General features: G+C 39.9%; 1 protein-coding gene across 2 annotated transcripts; it reads right to left on the reverse strand.

The window, feature by feature from the left end:
- Nucleotides 1–7164: 7164 nt before the first annotated feature.
- Nucleotides 7165–25195, reverse strand: LOC148865477 (beta-glucosidase 18-like). 2 transcript variants are annotated; one of them, XM_088979776.1, is made up of 12 exons: nucleotides 24921–25178; nucleotides 15308–15374; nucleotides 15111–15169; nucleotides 10801–10876; nucleotides 10611–10685; nucleotides 10311–10398; nucleotides 9929–10181; nucleotides 8876–8991; nucleotides 8506–8755; nucleotides 8218–8320; nucleotides 7623–7731; nucleotides 7165–7503 (listed from the first exon to the last, which is right to left on the reverse strand). In XM_088979776.1, the coding sequence occupies exons 1-12, from the start codon at nucleotides 25041–25043 to the stop codon at nucleotides 7281–7283; spliced, it is 1542 nt and encodes a 513-aa protein (XP_088835902.1). In that variant the 5' UTR covers nucleotides 25044–25178; the 3' UTR covers nucleotides 7165–7280. The 2 variants fall into 2 exon arrangements, with proteins under 2 accessions (XP_088835902.1, XP_088835903.1); XM_088979777.1 differs by lacking the exons at nucleotides 15111–15169; nucleotides 15308–15374 and having other exon boundaries at nucleotides 24921–25195.
- Between the last annotated feature and the right edge of the window lie 373 nt (nucleotides 25196–25568).

Here is a 25568-nt window from a genome sequence, read left to right on the forward strand (position 1 = left end):
TTCAAGAACTGAATTGGATACAAGATTAGAGATAACTTGCACAATTCAGTTGGTGATCAATTCAGTTTTGAATTGATGCCTTAGAAGTGTTTGAAGAAATGCATGCATGGGGATTAGATTCTTGTTAGAGATAGAAGAATTGTCACTCATGCATAGGATGAACATGTGCTTGAGAGAGACTATTCTTGACCTTGGGGTTTCACCAAACCAAGGCTCAATTATGATTTATTCGAATGATCCAAATTGATAGATTGCTGAATTATGAGATTGAAATTTACTGCTTACTCTTCTAACCTGATTTGAAGGCAATTGGACCAATGATTTAGATAGATTTTAATTTAGGATTTTTAACTTTCATTAAAGTTTTGATTTAATTGTTAATCAGATAAGAAGTACTCAATTTAGTATTGATACTTGTTTCCTAAATCCTCGTGGGAACGATACTTCACTCACTACTTTATTACTTGAACGGCTAGTGCACTTGCTAGTGTCACAATGAGCCACACATTAGCTGGGCTGAACCCATGTGGCTGATGTGTAGATCAATGTTTGGGTCCCACGCCATACAAGGAAGCCCAACTGGGCAGCAGTTTGGAAGGCTTAATGAATACATAACCCTTAATGGGCCTTAAGCCCATTTTGAACTGGGCTAATTTGATTAGTCTTTAAGGGGTGAATTCTGAGATAAGATCAGCTGATAGGATTGGGCCCACACCCTATCCACTCAGAGAGTCCAAGATCTAAATGAGAATTATATTTGGAAACTTCCTAATTAGATTAGAAGCTGGCTGATCTAATCTGCAGATAAGATAAGGATTATCCCTTATCTTATTTAATAATCAGATTTATTTAAAATTAATTTCAGATTATTTGCCCATCTGTTTTGGGAACAAATTTCCCAAAACCCATATCTGCACAAATTGGGTAGAATGCCTTCTCCCTATTTGTGCAGGTTCAAATCTGAAACAGAATGGTTCAAGATTTGAACCATGGCTCTGATACCACTGAAGGGATAGGAAACCATCATATGGACGCCCAAGATTGCGAAATAAAGGGGGGGCAAATTTCATATGATGGTTTTCTATCCCTTTAGTACATTGCCACAAGTTAAGCTTCCAAGGAAGACGTTGGGATGAAGAAGTTCATTCAAGAATTAAGAGTAGTTCCATCCAGCACATCACCCATTCCACTACTATGTAACAACACTGGAGCAGCCCACTCGAAGTCAAATCACATCAAGAGAAAGTACCATGTACAATGAGAGATTGTTGGTAGAGGGAACGTCTAGATTTAGAAGTTAGCATCAACGGAAAATGTAGCAGACCCATTGACTAAGCCACTGGCATAGAAAGTGTTTGAGAAATACGTAGAAAATATGAGACTCTGGCTTGTACCCGATTGGACATAAGTGCAAGTGGGAGTTGTTAGACAGTGTATGCCCTTACCTCCAATCAGCTTGATGTACATTATGACATTTATTGTAAATGAATAAAGTACATATTTGATTCTTGTTATATTGGTGTTTTTCTATATAATACCCTTAAAATAGACACTTATGAGACTCAAGTTAGTTTAGAATCTTCACAACCTTTGGCTAGATCTGGGGAGATTTATCCTGCCAAGGCTAACACTGATGTGCCACAAAGTGGGTAAGGGTGGCTCTCAAATGCCAGGGTGAGTCCTGAAGTACATGCAGTGCGGGTTTTCTTGAAACCCTAAACCGGACCACTTTCTAGTATTGCCCTAGACCTTGGTGATAGATGAGCAAAACTAGAATGTTATACCTGACTCCTAGACTCGATTATGGTACTGCACTAGGTGTTGGATTGGGCTATCTTTGACATGCCAATCAATGAGATCCTTAGAGGGGGTCAAAACCTAGGTATGTTGGGGTAGTCTGAGAATTCACCTGAGTGGGTGATCATAGTGATAGGATCAACCCCTTTGTTAGACAAAGTGAATGATCGGGAATGCACTCTCTTTGATGGAAACCTAAACTGCTATCAGTTGATTTCAAAGTGTTGAAATTTGTGTTGCAAAATATATTTGTATAGAGATATACATATATATTATGGTTTCACAAAATGTTTGCAAAAGGTTTTAATTCCCGGGATCAATGTGAGTAGAGAGTGCAATACTGTATCTTGCAACCGAGGGAGAGGTACTCTCTTGTCGGGCAATGTTTGATCATTATGCGTTGAGAGGTAAAGTGTAAGACCATTTAGGGATAATAAACCTGATGGGCTAATCTCACATCTGCCATAGTCATTGGGCCTTCATAAGATGGTTGGACCCAATGACCATTTAGTGTAAATGTTGGGCCCAATAACATCCCATACTAATGGACTTTGGGGTTCACTATACTCAATAGTGAATTCGGCCATGCCTTGTAACAGAGTCTAGGCTGAACCCATGTGACTTATGTGGAGTTCAATGATAGGGTCCCACACCATACAAAGAGAGCCAAGCTAGCCAACATTAAAAGGAAGTGAGCCTGAAAGCTTAATAGGCTGAAAGCCCATTTCGAACTGGGTTAACTGGATTAATTAAATAGGGGGCGAATCTGGGTATGGATCAACAGATAAGAATAAAAGGATAACTCTTATCCACTTAAAGAGTCCAAACCCAAATAAAGATTTGGATTAGGAAACTTCTAATTGGATTAGGAGAAACTGATCATGATTTGTAGATAAGATAAGGGATAAGCCTTATCACTTAAAGAGTCTAGATCCAAATAAAGATTTGGGTCAAGAAACTCTTAATCAGATTAGGAGATTAACTCTTTAAGGTCTATATAAAGGAGGAGGGAGAACTGAAATAAAACACACAGTTTGACTTACTTTTCTTCATTCAGTCCTCTCTCTCTCTGTTCTTGCTACCCTACCCCGTTCGATCTCCACCTCTTGGAGTGATCAAGATTGGGTCTTGATATTATTTCTTGGTGGAAGAAACAATCTTGAAGTTGTGCTCACATCCCTACACAATTCTTGCTGAAGAATTGGGGTTCTTGCTGAAGAACCCACTTGCTGATCATGCCTCACCCTAAGCTGTGTCATCTTCAGTGGAGGAAGGATTTGTTACCCTCTTTGGGCGTGAACACCTTTGTTGGGAGGAGATTTTTGCATGGATTCCATATCAGGTATTCCTCTCCCTAATCTTGGTTTTAGATTTGGTCCGGTTTATTTGAAGAATGAACCTTAAAAAATGCAGTTTTTCTAAATCAGGGAATAGGATTCCCAGATGGGAGAAAGAAACTTTTGAAATTTCGCTCAGCCACCCTGCATAGTTCGGCCATCCATATGATGGATCTCCCATCCCTTCATCTATTGGGAAACATTTTTGGCATATCGATTGTTTGAGCCAAGTTTTCAGCCCCCATGTGTGTTAGTGAGCATGCTTGTCTTGCAGTGCTTTGGTTTCTTGGGAGGTCTATTGGAGGGTAGCCTATCTCTTCCTCTTCTTTTGTTGCATTATGGCATATGGTTGACCATTATGTGTGTGGCATGTTCTTCATCATGCCTCACAAATAAATGTCGATTTGCATTCATCTGTAGTGGGTTGTGTATGCGTTGTTATTGGAGGTTATCTAAATGAGATGGTGGTTACATGATGTGGCACTGATTTAAATTGGTCTGTCTGGTGTCCTGCCTTTTCTTGAGGGCAATGTTGTAATTGTAACCTCCAATTTTTCAGTTCTTTGATGATGGGTGACTGATAATCATTTCATTCAGTCTACCATGACACTGTTTGGGCTGCCAGGCCCATGCGAAGCTTCTATAAAATGATGTTGTTCGGTCACTTGTTGTGTTTTGCCTTTGTTTACATTCATTTTTGCCTTTTGTTTTCCTCTTCTCCTTCATTTTCTTCAATACATCTATCTTTGTCAGTAATGGCTCCTTACGGATAGAAGAAGACCATGAAGTCTGAATGCCCTTTCATTGATTTTATGAGGAATGTTGACATAGCTCAGTTGCTGTTAGAGAATAAGTCTACAAAATGGCTAATGATGGGAGGGTTTTCTGGCCTCCTATGCTAGTATCCTGAGGGAAGGACTGTGAATATGACATAGTGGAAGCGAGGGAACTGATGTGTTTATATGGTCGTGTGGAGCGAACTGTGTCCTTCAGGTGCCAGGAAATGAAGATGAATGCTTCCAAGTCACCGGTAAACTATTCGGCCTGGGCACATTTTATACTAGAGAACCCCATGTATTGTCTATTAATCAGTAGTGTTGGACTTGTCCAGTTCGTGGACTAGTTTTTGAACCTCCCCAGTAGAAAGGAAGTAAATTATATGATACTGCTCATCTCCCATTGGTGTTGTCGAACACATACCTTTGTTGGTGCCTTTGGCGAGTTTGGCATCACTGTAGAGGATGTCACCACTCTACTTGCGCTTCTGTTGGGTGGTGCTGTTTCTATCCAACATCTCCAATACGTTGAGTCCATCCCCAGTGCTCTTTCAGAACTATGCACGGAGTTGGCAGAGGAGATTAGTGTTTTCAAGGCGCAAGTCGATGAGTCTACTGCTTGTGGGAAGTTGCCTCTTGACGCCTGGATTGCTTTCTAGTTCGAAGGCAAAAGCTCAATGAATATTATTCTCTACGTGGTATCACTGTTCTTGTTGAATGGATGAAAGATCCATCATATAGATGGCCAAACCCTGCAGGAAGGTTGGGTGAAATTTCAAAAATTTCTCTCTCCCATCTGGGAATCGCATTCCCTATTTTAGAAAACTACATTTTCAAAGATCATTCTTGAAACAAAACCGAACCAGATTTGAAACCATTAGGAAGTGAGGAATATACTTGATGTGAAGTATACTCCCAATGAAGGTGTTCACACCCAAGGAGAAAACCAAAAACTGTTTCTATTGAAGATGACACATTGCATGTTGAAGCTGGATCAGCAGGATGGCTCTTCAGCAAGAACGACGATTCTTCAGCAAGAATCGAATAGGGGCTGGTGAGCATGACTTCATATTGCTTCTTCTGCCAAGAAGCAATATCAAAACACTTCTTGATTACTTCCATAAGTGGAGATCAAACTAGGTAGGGGCGGCAAGAACAGGGGAGAACTCTGCAGATTGTTGTGTGTTGAAACTAAGGAATTCACCCCCTATTTATATCATTCTCAGGATCAGCCTCCTAATCTAATTAGGAGTGAGTTTCTTGATCCAAATCCGATATTTGGATCTGGACTCTTGAATGGACAAGACTTATCTTATCCTTCAGTTAATCATAATCATATTATAAATCATATTTTGCCCCTTTTAATTAACTAACTTAAGCCTAGTTCAAATTGGGCTTTAGGCCCATTAAGCTTATGTGCTCACTTACTCGTTAACCTACTGCCCGGTTGGCTCTCTTTGTATGGCATGGAACCCTTACATCAATCTACACATCAACAACATGGGTTCAGCCCAGCCTTTGTTACAAGGCCTGGCCGAATTCATTGTAGGAGAGAGTGAACCCCTGAGTCCATCACCGTGGACTCTTAAAGGGCCCAACATTTACACTAAATGGTTTTTGGATCCAACCATCTTATATAAACACAAGAACTGTGGGCAGATGCATGATTAGCCCTTCAAGTATTACCCTCAATGGTCTTACACTTAACCTCTCAGCCAATAATGATCAAGTACTGCCCGACAAGAGAGGATCTCTTCCTCGACTGCAAGATATAGTGCTACACTCTCTACTCACATGGATTCCGGGAATTAAAACCTTTTTGCAAACATTTTAAAACCATAATATATATATATATATGTATAACTCTTTAAATATATTTTGTGAAAACAAATTTCAACATTTGAAATCAATTGTCGGCAGTTTAGGTTTCCATCAGAGAGAGTGCATTCCTTGATCATTCACTTTGTCCAACAAAGGGGCTAATCTTGTCACTATGATCACCCACTCAGATGAATTCTCGGACTGTCCCAACATACCCAGGTTTTGACCCCCTCTAAGGATCTCACTGATTAGTACATCAAAGACATCCCAATCCGACACTTAGTGCAGTATTATAATCGAGTCTAGGGGTCAGGTGTAACATTCCAGTTTTGCCCATCTATCTCTAGGGTCCAAGGGTAATACTGGTATTTTAGTCCAATTCAGGGTTTCAAGAAAACCCACATTGCATGTACCTCAGGTCTCACCTTGGCAACCACCCCAACCAACTTGGCGGTACATTAGTGTCAACCTTGGTAGGATAAATCTCCCTAGATCTATCCAATGGCTGTGAAGATTCTAAACTAACACAAGTCTCATAAGTGTCCAGTTTAAAAGTATACATAAAAACACACCAAATCATATGAATCAATTATGCACTTTATTCATTTACGATAAATGACATAATGTACATCAATCTAATTGGAGCTAAAGGCATACACTGTCTAACACTTATTCCCTGGCAATCCCGACTATGGTCTCCATACAGTTCTGCTTTCTCCCTTTGTTCTTTCTAGTAGCCAGTGGTCATTAGCTACCTTTGGTGTCCATGGCCATCTCTACGACCAAATGAATGACACAATCCACCAGATCATGGACCCGAGCTGCAAGCGCCGTTCATCTTACGTCTTTACTCCATTCTTATTTATGTACATTTGTGAACATTTTCAGTTGAGCATTACTCCTAGATGATTATCCCTCCTGTTGTCAGCATGGCAACCCTGGTGGGTGACCAAACAGAAGATGTCTTTCAAAGTCTGTCGCATGAATTAGTGGCTCGATGCCAAAAGGGGGAAACAGTTTGGGGCCGCCGAGGTTGAAATTAAGTTTTCTTCTTTGGATGGTTTTGTTCTGTGCCCATATACTCAGCCAGTTCATCACGCCATACCGTTCTGCGTCGGGGTTTCTGTCTCCGAGGGTGATGATCAGCATGTGGTGTGCATGCTGATCACCATCAATTATAATGTTCTGTACTTTGTCTATTTAGTTTTATTGAAAACAAAATTAACCCACATTAGTTATCAATGTTAACTTTTATTAGATAATAAGTAGAAGAGACCCGTTTAGTGCACGGGTTAGTGTTAAAAGGATTTCCATGTTACATTAAATTTCTTAAATAAATTAATTGTGGTTGAGGTTAAATATCTCCATATATAATTTTAATTTTTAAAAATTTTAAAAAAGTCAAAAGGATTTAAAAGGAATGGAAAACAATATGAAGAACCTGACGTGGACAACTGCATTTTAGAAAATACAGTACTAATAAAACATTGATGACAATATATCAGTTTGGCTACAATACACTATCTACTCAAAAGTAAACAAGATAAAATCAGCTAAAATGATAGGTACCGGCTACCGGACTTGAAAGAACCTTTCTGTGTGTCTTCTCTGTTGCCAGGAATTGCCTGTACCACATAGCAGAGTGTTTGGGTGTTCTCTCTAATGTTTTGTAGTCCACATAATAAATCCCAAACCTCATCGTGTATCCATATAGCCACTCGAAGTTGTCAATGAGAGACCATACAAAGTAACCCCTCACATCAGCTCCATGCCTGCAAATGTGTGAATGTAAACATAAAAGCATATGACAGTAGTAGATACATAAATTACAAAAGTGTTAATTTGCACAAATTTGGTTTTGACTTTGATTATATATTAAAAGAAGACCTACCTCATTGCTAAATTTAGGGAAGTCAAGTAGCTTTTCAGGTATTCTATTCTTCCAGCGTCATTGAGCAAGTCCCTCTTGGAAACATTGGAATTGCTTGCTTGTGCATACCCTGAAAACCAAGTGCTGGAATGGTTGATGAGATGATTTTTACTTAATCAGTTACCAGTTTTAGTTAATGGATCGGTCGGACCTATTTGGTGCATTTTTTTTTTGTGCGGGCTATCGGTTTTTAAGAAACTCAGTAGTTTGCGTTTTGGTCTTTTTTCATTTGGATGGAAAAAGATTTAGCTACCAAAAGTAGCAGTCTCAAAAAAGGCGCAGAAATCCATTTTGGGTTATTTTTTGGGAAGCTCTAAATATAATTTTTCACATTTTTTTCAACTCATCTTCACACGGAATGATGTGTGAACATATGTACCTTAACTAAACAGTTTTCAAACTGTTAAAATCTTAATGCAAAAGCTCACGTTGTCTTTTGACTCTCAGAGATTTTAGATGATCTTTCCAAAAAAACTTGCCAAATGGCTGAATTTACTTGATAGATTTTTTTGGTATATATATAAATGATCATTAAGTGTGATACATCGATTATTACCGTTTTCTGTGATAAACATTGGCGTATTGTTGTATCTATCTTTGAAGTACATGAGAATTTTCTCCATGCCATATGGAACAACATAGAATGATGGCATTGCTGTCTGGAAGAGGGAAAAATTAATATGTCAGCAAGAGCCAGCCAACCAGACTAAAATATCACCATTAATTCAAGATCTAAAAGGTGAAAAAGAAAAGCAGAGAAAATATGTTGAACTCAAGATGGTTTACCCAAGTTGGATTATGAATTCAACCTTAAAATGCATTCTAGAACATTATTATTTCTTACCGGATCTCCAATAGGGTGGCCATCTTTCTCTCCAGTTATGTAAACAGAGGCTTCCCCCAAAGAAGTACTAGATTCACATTGAGAAAGCATGCAGTCTTTTACATAGAGAGTAGAATAATGATTAACTCCAATGAAATCCAACTTGTTCCCCAACTTCTTCTTATCCTCCAGTGAAAACATTGGCAATCTAGAACCCAAAATTTGGCGCATTTCAGGAGGATACTCACCATAAAATATGGGATCTAGGAACCTGTGATACCACATTAGAGGGAAGATTACTGAAAGTGAGAGCAAGCATTAATTATCAACATCTGTTGAAATAGTAGCTATTTTTATTCACATCCATTACTGCAAATGAATTTGTAGTTACCAGGCGGTGTCAAATGCTAGAGCTCGTTGAACTGCCAAATTATCTGTTAGGGTATCTCTAAGTGGCTCATACCAAGTGGAGGACATCACTATCCCAATCTTTCCCCCTTGTTTGACCTTAATTATAAAACAATACAATTCATTCCACAAATAAGGTTCCAAGAGAATTTCATAAATAGCAAGAAGTGTATGTAATAAAAAGAGAAATAACCGTTAAAAGTGTTAAATGGGTTATAACCAAGGTTTTTAAAATTGATTCGGACAACGAACCGGTCAAGGTCCAGTTCCTAGGTCAAATGATGACCCATTTTGACAAAAAATTAAAAGAAAATAAAAAATAAAAAAATGGTCAAAATCATTGAATGGTTCAAACAGTTCAACCGCTCAGGTCAGCGGTTTGCTGATCAAATGAACATTTTCGGCACAAATTCGGTTTTGGGGAAAACCGTAACTGATCACTTGATCGGTTCCCAGTTTTGGCAGTCTGACCATCCAGTCCTGTCCGGTTTTGAAAACCATGGTTATAACCTTTTAGACCAGCCAAATCAACTATAGTTTGAAAATGGTGGTGGTCTTAGGAGGCGTTTGACAATGTGAACTGGCATGCCTCTTAGATGTGGGTTCAGATGTAGTAGACACGTCAGGTAAGCACAATGAGTGAACACGTAATAGTTGTATGACACATGTCCCAGTTAATGTGCTTTTCATCCAAACATTTTTGCTCTGTTAGACAGAAATTATCCATTATTTTATTATTTGTCAAAATAATTGAAAATAAAAAACAATGAAAAAGGAAAAACTAAACATGTTGGGAGTTGGGACTCATTTACGTTTTTCATTTTTCATTGTTTTTTATTTTTAATTATTTTAACAAAAGTAATAAAATAATAGATAATTTCTGTCTAATGGAACAAAAACGTTTGAATGAAAGACGCATTAAATAAGACATGTGTCACATAGCTATTACGTGCTCACTCATTGTGGTTACCTAACATGCCTACTACATCCAGACCCCTTAGGTGTCTCTGTATAATGGGGTAATGTTTCATTATACCTGATATTTTTTCTTGTAGATTTCAGCAGCAGTGACATGAGATAATATCATATTGTGCGCTGCAATGTAGGGCTCTAATGTAGAGTCCCCAGATTGACAATCACCAAAGGGATAGGAACAACGGGAAGGTGGGCATCCCCCAAATAAGTAACCATATGGCACCATGATGTTTGGTTCATTGAATGTGCTCCAATACTTCACTTTATCACCAAAAGCTTTGAAACATACCTCCGCAAAATATCCAAAGTCTTGCCTGAAAAGTTTTTTATCCTTGTCATGAGAGAAGTGAAGAGAAATTGTATATTGTTGGTTTCTTTTTGACTTCAGGATTGGTTATAAAACAACAAACAACAAGAGAAATTAATGGAGGAGAGAAATTTACTGTATTTGTGAATTTAGCCATGACCCATATCGATCTTCAAGTTCTTGAGGCATGTCAAAATGATTCAATGTAACAAATGGCTGAATCCCTGGTTCCATAACAAGATAGGTAACCGCAATGAATTTGGATTAATCATCCATTTTATTTGGGATTTGATTCCAGATCAAACCCTCTATTCATTTGCCTCCATTTACTTGGAAGGAAATGATTAGTGATATACATTTGACCAAGTAAACAATATGTATGCATGTTAGTTTGTGTAGGAGGGGATTTCAATGGGAAAATAGCAGCAGGAATTACCTTTGATCAAGAGGGCATTTATAAGTTTGTTATAAAATTCAATTCCTCCGGAATTAACCTCCCCAAATCTTCCCCCTAGTGTTGACATAAAATTTAAATGTCAGTTCCATGTTGCTATCTCAACATACAATTAACGAGTTGAAATTACAAAGAATTTAATGAAATAAAAGGCATATCAAATGTTGCTCACTTGGTAGGACTCTTGACCATGAAATGGAGAACCTGTAGGAATTCACTCCAAGATAATGCATTAATTCCACATCTTCCTGTTTGATATAAAAATGTATGAAGAGATTGAATGAGAAATTCTTTGAAAAGAAAGCAATTTTTTTTTCATTTGCGGACATGATGAGCACTAGGGATGAATTACTATAAGAGATTAATTCAATCTCAAATTAAATTATTTAGGGGGTATTCTACAAACTTGTTGATAGTTCCAAAATAAATTAAAGCCATCTGGACTGACAACAATTTGGTTCTTAAAATAAAAACATAGAAAACATGTTTTTGGTTTTAGATTTATTTGTTTTCAAAACTGAGATAAAAACATGCTCTTGAACTTCTAGTTTAAAGAACATGTATTCATATGGCAGTTTAATATGATGTTCCATAAATTATATATATAATTTTGATGTAGGCGCATTTGGTGGGCTTTTGGCACGTCGACACGTGGCTGGGCTCAGAACGAATCAGGACATCAAACAAGGCAGGGGTCAATGCCCAATGCGGGACAAATGGCGCGATCACATGTGGCGAGCTCGGATGGCCACCCGCTCAAGGACAGATCACATCCTGACCATCCACAATGTCTGCCATCAGGCGACCTCAAGTATAAATAGGGCATCACTCCTCCAAGGTAAATGATCTTTTTTAGTGGAACGACTTTTTAGGATCCAGACCCAGAACTTGCACTCTATCCCCAGTTTCCAGGCGACCTCGCCCGCCCTCCCTACTATGCCCTACTAACTTGACCATTAGAGTCCCTGCCTCGGATCTTCCTTCGCAGGTTCTCAGCACTCCACAGATCCCACTGGTCCTCGGCCTTGACCTTCTTTGGATAACACTGGTCCTTGGCCTTGGCCTTTTTCGGGCAACACTGGTCCTCGACCTCGGCCCTACTCGGACATCACTGATCCTCGTTCTCGGCCGACCACAGCTCAAATCCTCCTAGTCAACTCGTCTAGGAAGCGGAGCAAATTTACCTTGTTGTCCTCGGCCAATCCGAGCACCAACAACTGGTGTCGTATGTGGGAACTGACTACTAAGCTCTCCCCCCAACGACTTAGCTTCAAACGAAATGGCTAGGTGCATGAAAGTTACACAGAACTTGGTCACCAAAGACCAATTCTAGACAGTCCTTGACTGGTTCGACAACCTCACGTAGAGGCTGGATGAAGTGCGGCAACCAATAGGAGGCTGTCCGCAGGGTGGCTGCCCCTGCTGAAAACCAGGGGCATCACCGTAGACGCCCTTCGTAGGCTTGACCGGCTAAGCACCCTGTCGCACCCTCCCCAGGCTAACCCCTTAACATCCGGCGGAAGCGGCCAGATTGTGAGTCAGCCGTTGAGGACCCTCCAACCACATTGCACCTTGGACCTCCGAGACTACCTCAACGACCGATGGGCCAAAAGGAACCGAGATGTAGCTGGCCCATCCCGCTACCGTGAAGACCAAGAGCCAGGGTGCTTGTCAGTTAGCAAATTGCTAACATACAAGCACAGATCGACGTAGTGAAGGATGAAATTCGACGAATCAAGGAAAGCTAGGGCGACGCCTCGGCCAGTCAATACCCTTCCACCTCATTTCAAAGCTCCCACGTTGGAGACTTACGATGGCACCTCGGACCCGGACGAACACTTGAAGCGCTTTCAGGCACTCATGCTCCTGTATGGGTACTCCAACGCATTGAAGTGCTGAGCTTTCCAGGCGACCTTCAAGGGGACAGCTCGACGATGGTTTTTTGGGCTCCCACCCTATTCCATCAGCTCCTAGGATTAGTTTGCCCATCTCTTCCTTGCCCACTTCATCAGCAACCGGCGGCACCAGAAGAGCATTGTCTCACTCATGGCCATCCGACAGCAACGTGGCGAGAGCCTATGGTCCTACATCAACTATTTCAAGAAAGAATAAATGGAGGTCCCCGACCTCGACCCCTTGGTCTCCGTACATGCGACAATCCAAGGCCTCCTCCCAGGGTCGGCCCTTAGGAACTCTGTTGCCAAGATGCCACCCAAAACCAAAGCATAATTTATGGAAAAGGCTCAGAAGTATATTGCCGCCGAAGAAGCCTCGATTGGCAAATGTCTAGGTGGAGAGGCTGACATCGACATTGATGCCGATATCGACCATGGCAATCACCAATGACGGGACAGCCGCAATGACGACCATGACGACTGGAAGCAGCTGATACTGTTGACACTGATCTCATCACCCCATCTCAACAGCTGTTGCCGTAGTCAGTCATCATCATCACCTCAGCCTCAGATGCATCCGCAAGCCAAACCATGTGACCACAAGATCTCGACATCGGCCGACTATGTAAAAACCTTTTTTTGTAATAAAGAAAGTTTCCTTTACCTTGTCTCAAATCCTCAGTGCATACATTCTAGTCTTGATCGAGTGCCCTTCCACAACATACAACTTTTGCCAAGGTCACACGCTCGGACTGGACTACGTTCCAAGGCACACAGCCCCATGGGTGGCCGCCGATGGGAAGGCACTCAATTTTGGCCTCGGCCTCAATGAGACTCTCCGAGTGAGCGAGTTCTCTTCCAAGTTTGAGCATTGGCATTGGCCCCCCCACTTGAATAGACATGCTGAAGGAAACAACTACAACACCTCGGCAGATGCACCCCGACAGTCTCACCTCGATGGATGTGCCCCAATGACTTCGCCTCAGAGGACACACCCCGATGGTCTCACCTCGATAGATGCACCTCAACGGCTTCACCTTAGTGGATGCACCCCGATGGTCTCACCTCGGAAGATGTGCCCCGACGATTTTCCCTCGACGAACGCACCCCGACGGTCTCACCTCGGCGGATGCACCCCGACAGCTTCGCCTTAGCTAATGCACCCTGACGGTCTCACCTCGGTGGATACGCCCTGACAGCTTTACCTCAATAGATGCACCCCGATGGTCTCACCTCGACGGATGCGCCCCAACAGCTTCACCAAAGAGAACGCGCCCCGGCGGCCTCACCTTGGCAGATGCGCCCCAACGGATTCACCTCGGAGGATGCAACCCAACAGCCTCACCTTGACGGATGCACCCCGACGGCTTCGCCATGGAGGACTCACCCCGACGGTCTCACCTCGACAGATGCACCCCGACGGCTTTGCCTCGGCGGATGCACCTGACAGTCTCACCTCAGATGCACCCCAATGGCTTCGCTTCAGCAGACGCAACCCAACGGTCTCACCTCGGCAGATACGCCCCAACGGCTTCACCTCGGCGGACGCACCCTGAAATTAGGACCAACACCTTCCCATCAGAAGACTGCTCTCTCTAGCTTGGCCACAGCCTAGGCCCTCGCCACAGAAGGCCACTCAGTGCCCCCCAGCAAGAACACTCTCTTCGGTCGAAGTCAAGGTCCTAAGCTAAGACCTCCGCCACGGCCTTGAGAGGGGGGAAAGTGATGTAGGCGCATTTGGCGAGCCTTTGGCACATCGACACGTGGCCGAGCTCAAAACGAGTTAACGTGTCAAACAGGGCAGGGGTCAGTGCCCAGTGCAGGACCAACGGCGCGACCACATGGGGTGAGCTCGGATGGCGGCCCGCTCAAGGATGGATCACATCCTGACCATCCACAGCGTCCGCCATCAGGCGACCTCAAGTATAAATAGGGCATCACTCCCCCAAGGTAAATGATCTTTTTTAGTGGAATGACTTTTTAGGATCCAGACCCAGAAACTGCACTCTAACTCCCCAGTTTCCAGGTGATCTCGTCCGAACCCTTCGGACCTCGCCCGCCCTCCCTACTATGCCCTACTAACTTGACCGTCAGAATCCCCACCTTGAGTCTTCACCCAGGGCCTCTAACGTTCCTTCCTTTGTAGGTTCTCGGCCCTCCACGGATCCCACTGGTCCTCAGCCTTAGCCTTCCTCAGACAACACCAATCCTCGGCCACAGCCTTCTTCGGACAACACATGTCCTCGGCCTCGTCCCTACTCGGACATCATTGATCCTCGTCCTCGGCTCTACCTCGGCCGACCACTGCTCAGATCCTCCAACTCAGCTCGTCCAAGAAGCGGAGCACCAACAAATTTCTATATTGTAATATTTATTTTTATTTTAGAAACATCATTTTGTTGGGTTTCAAAAACATGTATTGGTTTATTGAAACAAAATCAATTTGTTTTTGCTTTTCAACACAAAAATACAGTTTTAGATGTTTCCGTTTTCTTGATAATGTGGAAATTTTAAAAACAAATGAATGTATTTTCTTTTATTTTCTCAACAAGGATAATGAATGTATTTTCTTTTATTTTATTTTTACCATGTAGTGATGGTAGTGATCATCTGCGACATCTCCGTTACTTCCGTCTTTTATTTTTCCTGCATAAGAGACGAAGGAGAAGATTTTGAAGCAACTTCAATTCTTCTTTTTTTTTTTTTATTTCCATCTCTACAATAATGGATACACAATAAAGAATATACAAAGGGAAAATAAAATAAACTACAAGTTTCTATCACCTGGTATGTGAGTGAACACATCCCAATTGCTGAGGCTTTTATTACCTTCTAGGTAGGCACCTTCAATCTGGGAAAATGAAAAATATAAAGAGGACGTTAATATATATATTTTTTATTTTATGTTTAATTTCTTTTTTTTCTTATTTTAGTTATGTTTTGTATAAATTAAGAAAATTAGAAACTAAGATTTGAGGCCAAAAATGCATCTTCGGCAAATGCACCTTGTATCACATATTGCAAGAAATTACACAAAATAAAAAGGAAAAAGAGAAAATATCATCCCGATTTACTAGTCTAACAACAATCCGTGTTGCACCACTAAGAGTGGTTAAATTTTGTATTAATTTTTATTTTTTAAATTTATTTTAATTTAACTTAAATACTTAATTACTTTTTATTAATGTTATTGATTTCTATTATGTTAAATCGAATTGAAATGGCTTGACATTAGTAGAAATTAATATTTATTAAACTTTTTAAAAATTATTGTTTTCAATATTTTTAATAGAAAATTAAAACTCATTTTATAATGTACTTGTTTTTAAGCGAAACTTAAATGGATTTCAAATTAATAAAACTTTACTGTTTTTAATAGTAATAATTATAATTACTATATTATTTTATAATTAATTATGAATTTTTATTAGTTACAATAATTTTTCTATTATTACTTATATGTTATTTTAATATTTAATATTAAATATTATTATTTTAATGCATATAAATTAAAGAATGTGGGACTTGTTTATTTTATGAGTCGTTACCAAATGAATGAGCATCGGAAAACACGCAAGTCCTGAAGACAATATGGATTGTGCAAGGACCATGTGCATCGCAGATCTATCAAAATTCTTGATGATGTGGGTTGATTTACCCCTTCAATTAGTTTATGAAGTCTGAGCAAACTCCGACCTTGCTAAAGAGAGCCTTGGCAGATCAGAATCGTAGCCCAAAGTACTCACCCAATTTGGCTACACTGCTATCGCAACCTACGTGTTTGATCTGGGCAGCCCATGACCTAGGGGACCTCTTCGACCTCAAAACACCTCTGACCTACGTGGGATGCTTTCTCTCTTCTCTATTCGCACCGGATAGCCAGTCCGAAGCATACACAAACACAATGCCTATCTAGTAGAGATAGGACTGCTCACCCATGCTTCACGGGGAAGTAGATAAGGACAACTACAGTGTCATGCAAACACATCTCAGAAGTAACGAATGGATGAGGGAAAAACTTTGGCTGTTGGGGCCCAAGTTATCATTAGAATGGATAAATTAGTAATTACATCTTAATTTATTTTGACTAAATATCAAAGCATGGGCGTGAATAGGTGAACTGCCCAGAACGTGCCCACCCCAGAAACTGTCTCAACAGCCTATGCTGTTGGGCCCTAACAGCCAAAGTTAACCCACGGATGAGCACCAACAGATCGGACTTGTCAGACACATCACCATTGAGCCTCAAGGTCTATATATGGGTGACTGTTCACGCTCAAAAGGTACACTCACATGTACACATACATGCTCTCATTTTGATTCTTACTCTATTGCTTTCTACCACCTCAGAGAGCTTGGTACTCACTTGAACATTGAAGTTCTTTGCCTAGGAAATCCCCTCGGGCCCTCTCACATCATTTTTCTTGCAGACTCGGCTTGTAACTATGCCTACAAACCTCCAAATTATCATCGATAATAGGGATCTAGCATTTTTTACCTTCATCAATTGGCGTTGCTTATGGGAACTCCCGAACACAAAGGCTGTTCCCTTTTTGCATCTTTAATCATCATTTCTTCCCTAAAGGACAGAGACACTCAACAAATTGGGTCTTATGCAAATGATTAAGAGGGAGTAACTAGTAAGCAGTTCGAGGATCTCGTGCAACTGATTAGGAGCATGAATGTTTGCCTTCGAGCCTAGGAGGACCAAGAAGCAACTGGATAACAACCACCTCATGAGCAGCCCACTGCACCGGTAAGGGGACAACTTCCAACACAGAACCAGAATAACCGACCACCAATGCCTCTAGAAATTCCTCCAGCTTCACTAGTACCTCAAAACAACATTAACAATGATAGCCTTACCCAGACCCACACGTCAGAGCAATGGGATCGTACCTATGTGCCTAACAAAGGGAGTAGAGCGAGCTCTTCCTACAAGATTGACAACTTGCTCCACAGTGGTCTCCTGGTGAGATGATGTCGTTCACTAATGAAGACCTAAAGAATGTCTACCTACTTCACGACGATGCCTTGATTGTAAAACTTCTTTTCTTCAAAGCTTTTCGATAGATGAAGATTGATCGAAAGCAGTCCATCCCTACCAACGTACCATTAGTTGATTTTAGTGAGGAAATTGTTCATCCAATTGGAAAGATCAACCTACCAATAACGGAAGCAACCATGCTGCGTAGGGTAACTTAATTTCTCATTGTCAAGACACCATTGCCTCACAATGTCATCTTGGGCTGCCCTCGGTTGCACACCCTCTGAGTTGTCATTTCTATAAACCACCTTGCCATGAAGTTCCTAATTGAGCAAGAGGTCGGTGTACTTTGGGGGGATCGGTTTGTATCAAGAAAGTGTTACATGGAGGCATTGAAGAGAAAGAAGTTATTAACTGTTGAACTGGACCTACCGGATGAGATCAGCGTCAACCGAGGATAGCCCATTGAGTAGGTAGTGTTAGTGTCTCTCTCTTAGACTGACCCTAAAAAGAAGGTACAGATTGGCTCACTCCTCTCAGACCCTCTCCAAACTAAGATGGTAGCATTATTTCGATTAAATTTTGAGGTTTTTGCTTGGTCAACTGTGGACATGCATGGTATTGACCCTATTGTTATTACTCACAAACTTAACATAAATCCAAATTTTAGACCTATGAAATAGAAGAAAATGAACTTCACCCCAGATCAGTAAAATTGGTGAAGAGGAAAAGAAGCTCCTGAATGTCAATTTCATATGAGAGGTAAAGTACCAAAACTGCATAGCCAACATGGTACCCGCCAAGAAGGCAAATAGGAAATGGCATTTATGCATTGATTACATCAACCTGAACAGAACTTGCCCAAAGGGAAAGATCCCACTCCCATTCATAGATTGGCTAGTTGATGCCATCTTAGGATTCAAGCAACTGAGTCTCATAGGTGCCTTTTTAGGCTATAACCATATCCTAATAGACCCCTTAGAATAAGAGAAAACAAGTTTTATTACTGAAACTAGATTGTACTGTTACCAAGTTATGCCGTTAGGGCTTAAGAACACTGAAGCAACATATCAACATCTTGTAAATAAAAATTTTGAAGAATTTAATAGGAAAAAACATTAAGGTTTATGTTGATGACATGGTGGCTAAAAGTAAGACTCTTATCTCGCATATAGTCGATCTAACAGAAGTATTCGAGGTATTATAAAAATACTGATTGAAGCTCAAACTGAACAAGAGCATGTTTAGCATCACCTTGGGAAAATTCCTTGGTTATATGGTAACTCACATGGCATTGAAGTCAAGCCTAAGAAGATCCGAGCAATCTTGGATATGCAACTACTAATGTTCATCAAGAAAGTCCAGAGACTCACTGATCGAGTTACGACACTCAACTGCTTTATGTCCAGGTCGACGGGAAGATGTTGCCCTTCTTCCAAACAATCAAGAAGGTGAAAGACTTCCAATGGACTGAAAAGTGCCAATATTGATGAACTAAAGGAATACCTCAACTCACCTTTACTATTGACGAGGCCTGAGCCTAGAGATGAATTCCACTTATACTTATCAACTACCAACAAAATCATCAATTCGGTATTAATCCAAATGGTATGTAAGTATAGTCTTACATGTAGGCAAGACCAAGTACCCAAATATCAAAAAGCTTGCCTTCACCCTGATCATCTAAGCCTAGAAGTAGCGATCTTATTTCCAAATTCACACCATCATTGTGCTCACCAACCAGTCGTTGCACCAAGTATTGTAAAAATCCAAAGTATCAAGAAAACTCACTAAGTGGGGAATTGAACTTAGTGAATTTGATGTCTGATTTGAGCTACAACCTGCTATTAAGTTTTAGGTCCTAGCCAACTTCATCACTGAATGTGCTTTCAACTAATGACACCGGAACTAGGCAATCCACCAGCCAACTCGGGGGCATCCACAAGTATGGAACCTTCATCTAGCTTGGAAGAACCTTAGATCCTCTATGTAGATGGCTCGTCTTGTCCAATAAAAAAGGCAATGGTGTCGGGATGATTCTGCTTTGACATGACAAAGTGAAGCTTAAGTGTACCTTTTGATTCAGATTTAAAGCATCAAACAATAAACCTAAGTATGAAGCACTGTTAGCCGAACTATTACTAGCTAAGGAGATTGGTGTGAGAAACATAGAAGTCTATAGTGACTCCTAGTTCATCGTCAACCATGTCAATAGATAGTACAAAGTTTGGGAACCAATGATGATCAAGTACCTGGTGAAGGTACAAGAGCTCTCTAAGTAGTTCGATTCCTTTTCTATCCACCAAATCTCAAGGTCCAAGAACACACAGGCTGACACACTTTCAAGGTAGTCGGTTCTGCAAACAACACTTGAAGGGCCATTCACATAAAAGGCCTACTGTGCCCTAACATAGAGAAAGTGGCAGAAGCCAAAGTTGCTCTAGTATAGACAACAAAGCTGAGTTGGACCGATCCCATTATGGAGTACTTGTGCCAAGGCGCACTACACACCAACCGAACAAAAGCTTAGAAGACCAAGCGTCAATCTACCCGTTATGCCATTATCGGTGACCAACTGTATCAAAAGTATTTTACCCTGTCCTACCTCTGATGTCTTCGACCAATTGGGGCAGGGTACATGCTTATAGAAATCCACGAAGGAATCTGTGGCAAACACTTCAGGGGAAGGTCATTCACCTAGAAAGAACTTCGACAAGGCTACTACTAGCCCACTATGAAGGAAGGCACAGTCCGGTTAGTCCAATAGTACAATCGATGTCAACACCATGCCAATGTACCTAGTCAGCCTACCACCAACCTATAGTGCCTTACCAATCTATGGTAGTTTGTTTAGTGGGGAATCGACATCCTCAGTCATTTCCTACAAGCCACGAGCCAATGAAGGTATCTAGTGGTAGCTATCAACTACTTCAACAAGTGGGCAGAAACCAAACCACTAGCCACCATTATAACCCAGAACATTCAAAGATTTTTTGAAAGAGCATCATTTTCAGATTCAAGCTACCATGGGTGTTAATTTTGAACAATGACAAACAGTTCACAGATATCAAAGTCGAGCTAGGGATTCAACAAAACTTCACTTTGGTTGCCTACCCTCAAGCAAACAAGCAAGCTGAAGTGACCATAGGATAATCCTTTGCGGCTTGAAGACCCGACTAGCTTGAACTAAGGGACAATAGGTGGAAGAGCTGCCCAACGTATTATGGGCGTATAGAACTATGAGTAGGATAACCACCGAAGAGACTCCTTTTAACCTCACTTTCGGCACTAAAGTGGCCATCCCTACTGAGATTGAATTGCTGACCATGAGATCAGAGGCTTATGATCAGGAAGAAAATGACAATGAACTCCATACCAAACTGGACCTAATAGAAGAAGTGCGAGAACAAGCTCAAGTCTAAACTATGATCTATTAGCAATGAGTAGCTTGCTACCATAACTCTTGGGTCAGGAGATGTTGCTACTGAGCTAGCGATCTAGTACTCCAGCAGGTCATTGGTTTCAAGAAACTTAGTCCGAATTAGGAAGGACCCTACAAAGTGGTTAAGGCATTGGGACCTAGGACCTACAAGCATGAAACCATGAGGGGAAGATAGTAGCCCATACATAGAATGCCAAGAACCTCAAAAGGTATTATAATTAAAAGTTTTGAACTCGTTTCACTAATTCAATTTCTTTCACTATTTCATTTGATTTATTTCAGTTCGATCTAACTTAGTTTGACCTTGCAAGTTGGGAACCTCAACCCAATTTTAGCTAGCACTAGGATGGATAACTCGGCCTTCATTGGCCAGGATAGCTCAGGTGGAGAACTACCAAACTACCTAAAAATCGCTTAGGCAACCTCGCTTTGCGCAACCCTGGTTAGGAAACATTATGACTAACTCGAATGGCTTAGATTCAAATCAATCATTCAAAAGACAAAAAGACAGAAGAAAAAGCTTGCACAAGTCAATATACAAAAAGGGAGCCCGTTCCATTGCTTACAAAATTCTAACAATAAATTGCCCAAAAAAAGGAAGAGACAAAAGTTGAGCTTGAAGGCCCAAAGTATATTAATTTATATTTATAGAGAGCCAAGAAAAGATGCAAATGGTCAAGTTAAGCAACACTAGGTGCATGTTGCCAGCAATTACGTTGTCACCCCTAGTCTCTACATCATGTTCCTCCTCTTCATCGGCCTTCTTTAGTACCTCCTCAATCTAATGGTTTTATCTTATATTAGTTAGGGCATATTTCTTGAAGTATCCCTAAGGTTTAGGAAATTGACTAACTCTAACTCTACCCTTACTGTTTACATATTGTCTTAAAGTACCCTTAAGTTTTTTAACAATTATCTAAAACCTCTCCTACCATTACACTCTGTCACATGTGACATCACATGACTGATATATTTTTAAAAATTCCTAAAATACCCTTTATCATCTTTTACAGTGATTTTTGGGATCCAACAAACCCTAACTTGTTCTGATGATTGTGAGAGAGATTGATAGTAGCAGCCCCGTTAGCCCCCAAAAGACCAAAAATCTCATTCTTCTCTCTCTCTCTCTCTCTCTCTCTCTTAACTCTATTCTCTATATATCTTTTCTCATTCCATAAATCCATAACCAAACTTGACACCAAGCTTCTTCTCTGGCACCAGACGATTGATTCTATCTATTACACTATTCGACAATAAGAAAAAGCCAACCAAATATTAACTCTAAGGCCAAAAATTACCAAACCTTGTTTTGCCACCGTATGCTTGACAACAAATCGAGTTAGGTTTCTACAAAGGCAAGCATAGCCAAGACGACCTATTGCAAACACCAGAGTTGGAAAAACCAACCCTTAAGGGGTTAACTTTGGTTGTTGGGGCCCAACAACATAGGATGTTGAAACAGTTTTTGGGTTGGGCACATTCTAGGCAGTTCACCTATTCACGCCCATGATTTGGTATTTAGTAAAAATAAATTAACATGTAATTACTAATTTACCCATTCTCAGAATAATGTGGCATTCCCATAAATTCTCTCAATAGCAGAGGTTGTTGGCCTCCAACAACTAAAGTTTTTCCACCCTTAAGCACTTCGTTGAACATGTAACCACTTAGCTCAACCACCTCTAACTGGGGTGGTTCTTGAAACAATAATTGGAATAGAAGCCCAGATAACGAGATTATAACCATCTCCACTAGATTGGAAGGTAGTTTAAGTAGAAAACTAGTGAACATGCTGAAAGGTGGTTTAGGGGAGGCTTCCTCTTAGGGCGTTGTGGGAAATGTCGAAAGAACCGAGAGATGTAAGTTGGTCAAAAAAATTTACTTCTCTTCTCTATAGCTTGTAGGTTCTTAATTAATTTAAACAAAAAAAAAAAGAGAGAGATTTGAGAGGGAGAAGTGTGCTTTTCAATCTTTTTCTTTTCGAAGTCTAAATATTATGTCAATGTCTGGTCGAGAATTTGGGGTAGCTTTGACTACTTTGAGTCGGTTATCCGGTGTTGGAGAAGAATCTTCGAGTCAAAAATTGGTTTTGGACTTCTGGAACAAGTCAAAGAAGCAAAGGGGCCTGTTCTTATGCCATGGTTGTTAGGGTTTGTAACAGGTAAGCTGTTTTATTTTGAAACGACATGATTGTTTTATTTTGAAATTTTGATAAGTAATAGAGGGTATATTTGACATTGTATTTATTTCTATTATCATATTTAATGAGGATGACAATTGTCAAAAAACTTAGGGATAGTTTAAGACAATATAAAAATAGTAAGGATAGAGTTAGTTAATTTCCTAAACCTTAGGGGTATTTTAAGAAATTTGCCATAATAATTATTAAAAGATTATGTAATTAATTATAACTATTAAATATTTTTAATAATTAATTATGAATTTTATTAGCTACTAAAATTTTACTACTATTAGTTATCTTATTTTACCATCTCTTGTTTTTCTCCTTTTAGTTTTTTAGATATCATTTTTACTTATTTTAATATTCAAGTTTTAACTGAAATATTAATATTTTTAAACGTCTAGTTTATTAATATTAAATAAAACTAAAATTATAACTTAAATAATACGGCAGTTGTGTATTATGGGTTGTTGCCAAATAAACAGGCACTTAAATCATACAGTACTCATGTACAATACAGGTCAATGCACAATAAATAAGGATCAAATTGAGAAAGGCTGTATAAATTCAGCTCACTGCCATCAATTAAACAATGTCAAAATTGATTTTTAATGGTCAAACCAGGGTTCTAAGTCAGGATTGAGTTGCTCTAAACTACAGATGAACATGGTCCAACCGGACTTTTTACAACATATACAAGGGATATAGGCCGGGCCCGGGCCATGCTTGATTCGGTGTCTATGTCTCTGATGCAAAAAAACTACATATATATACAATTTCATAGTATATGTGATATGATATGTATGTAAAATTTATTTTATACATTATCTAATACAAAATATTATAAAATCTTACACAATATAGCATAAAATTACATATTAATATATATATATAGATATATATAAATTATGTTAAATTACCTATATATCAAAGTTTTTGAACTATTGAAAAAGTCAACAACCCGTTGATTCGGGCGGTCAATCCATTGACCCATTTAACATTTTTTGATCATTTTTTTATTTTTAATTATTTTTTTAATTTATTTGTTAGAATAATCCATCCATTCAAACCGAACGGTCAAACTATCAACCCAAAAACTAGTGGCCAAAACAGTTCTGTTTCTAGATCATTTTTTAAAACGTTACTATATATACACGTACGTGTGGGCTGAGCAAGCAGGGCGGGCTCAGGCCCAGAATTTTTGTGCCTATATTTTAAATTCGAGCTCAAGTCTTTAGATCAACTCGAATTCGAACTCAAACTCAAGCCTGATAATTTCTTGGTGTACCGAACTCGAACTTGAAAAGCCAGATATTCGATTCGGTTTGATTGAAATCCACCCCTAATACCCTTATTCTAAACTGACTTTAAATGTATCTTCAAAACTCCAGAACCGAACCTAAATTGATTTAAACGGGATTTAAAACCACACAGAAATTTCTAACAAAATCATGCGAAATTTTATAGGGCCAAACCGGCACAAAAATTAAATACGCTCGTTGGTTGGCCGGAAAAAGTGATAAATCGCCACTGAAAAAATTTTTAATATTCTACCTAAAATTTTAAACAGTCTATTTGCACGATCGAATAACAATTAAATGCGCTCTCTAGTCTCATACAAGGTTACAAAACAAATCCGGATTCGAACATGTTAACAGGAGATGATCAATCTTTCATGGGAAGCTAGTCTGATTAAACTTGTCTATGATTTGAAGAACAGTATATAATCGTTCTAATAGTTATGAACTTCTGATGCCAATTTTTCAGGCCAAGAGAATGGCATTACCTGATAAGAAGAAGTTGCAGTTCCGAAAAGAAACGATTGAGGAAACTGGCTACGATCCAATGCACAACCGATGGAAATGAGCAGTTGAAGAAACAAAACAAATGCCAAAGTAATCTTCATCATTACTTCTTTCTATTAACAGGTAGGTGCTTATCCTCTCTCTGTTCGATGTTTGCCTGATAATTAATATTCTGGGATTTAGATGGAGAAAGGGATTTGGACAATTTTTAGTTACGAGAAACTCAGGAATGTAGGAGATTATCCTGCAGCAGGTGGAGATTTTGCGCTCAAGCCCAACAAACTTTCAACTTACCAATAATGTGTTAGATTTTGCTCTCAAGGCCCAACAAACTCTCAATTTCATCAAACAAAACCGAAGTGGTAGAAAACGGTGAAAGAGTTGCCCTTTTTAAGGAGAAAAACAGATTGTTTATGGTCTAGGCTCTGTTCGATAGCACTAGATTCTCACGCTGAAGTCCATCGTTACCGTTTCCGAGGATTCAGCGTTCGGTTCCAATTATCTCTCCAGCCTTAAACGTCTACTAATTGGGATCCACGGGTTTTATTAAAAAAAATTGAGCTTAGGGGTGTGCAAATGGATAAGTTTTACATGAAACCGAATGGAATCGACCTTGAATCGGCCTTAAA

This window comes from Nelumbo lutea, chromosome 3, assembly GCF_056320005.1.
Source record: "Nelumbo lutea isolate HS-2025 chromosome 3, American lotus-T2T, whole genome shotgun sequence".
NCBI classification, from domain to species: domain Eukaryota; kingdom Viridiplantae; phylum Streptophyta; class Magnoliopsida; order Proteales; family Nelumbonaceae; genus Nelumbo; species Nelumbo lutea.

What these genes read in the sequence shown, in the direction of transcription:
- LOC148865477 (XM_088979776.1), bottom strand. Translation starts at nt 25,043, where the DNA reads ATGATGAAGATTACTTTGGCATTTGTTTTGTTTCTTCAACTGCTCATT. An exon ending in AATGTTTATCACAGAAAACG is followed by an intron (nt 7,732 to 8,217) that starts GTAATAATCGAT and finishes CTTGGTTTTCAG; the next exon opens with GGTATGCACAAGCAAGCAAT. An exon ending in TCCCTAAATTTAGCAATGAG is followed by an intron (nt 7,504 to 7,622) that starts GTAGGTCTTCTT and finishes ACACATTTGCAG; the next exon opens with GCATGGAGCTGATGTGAGGG.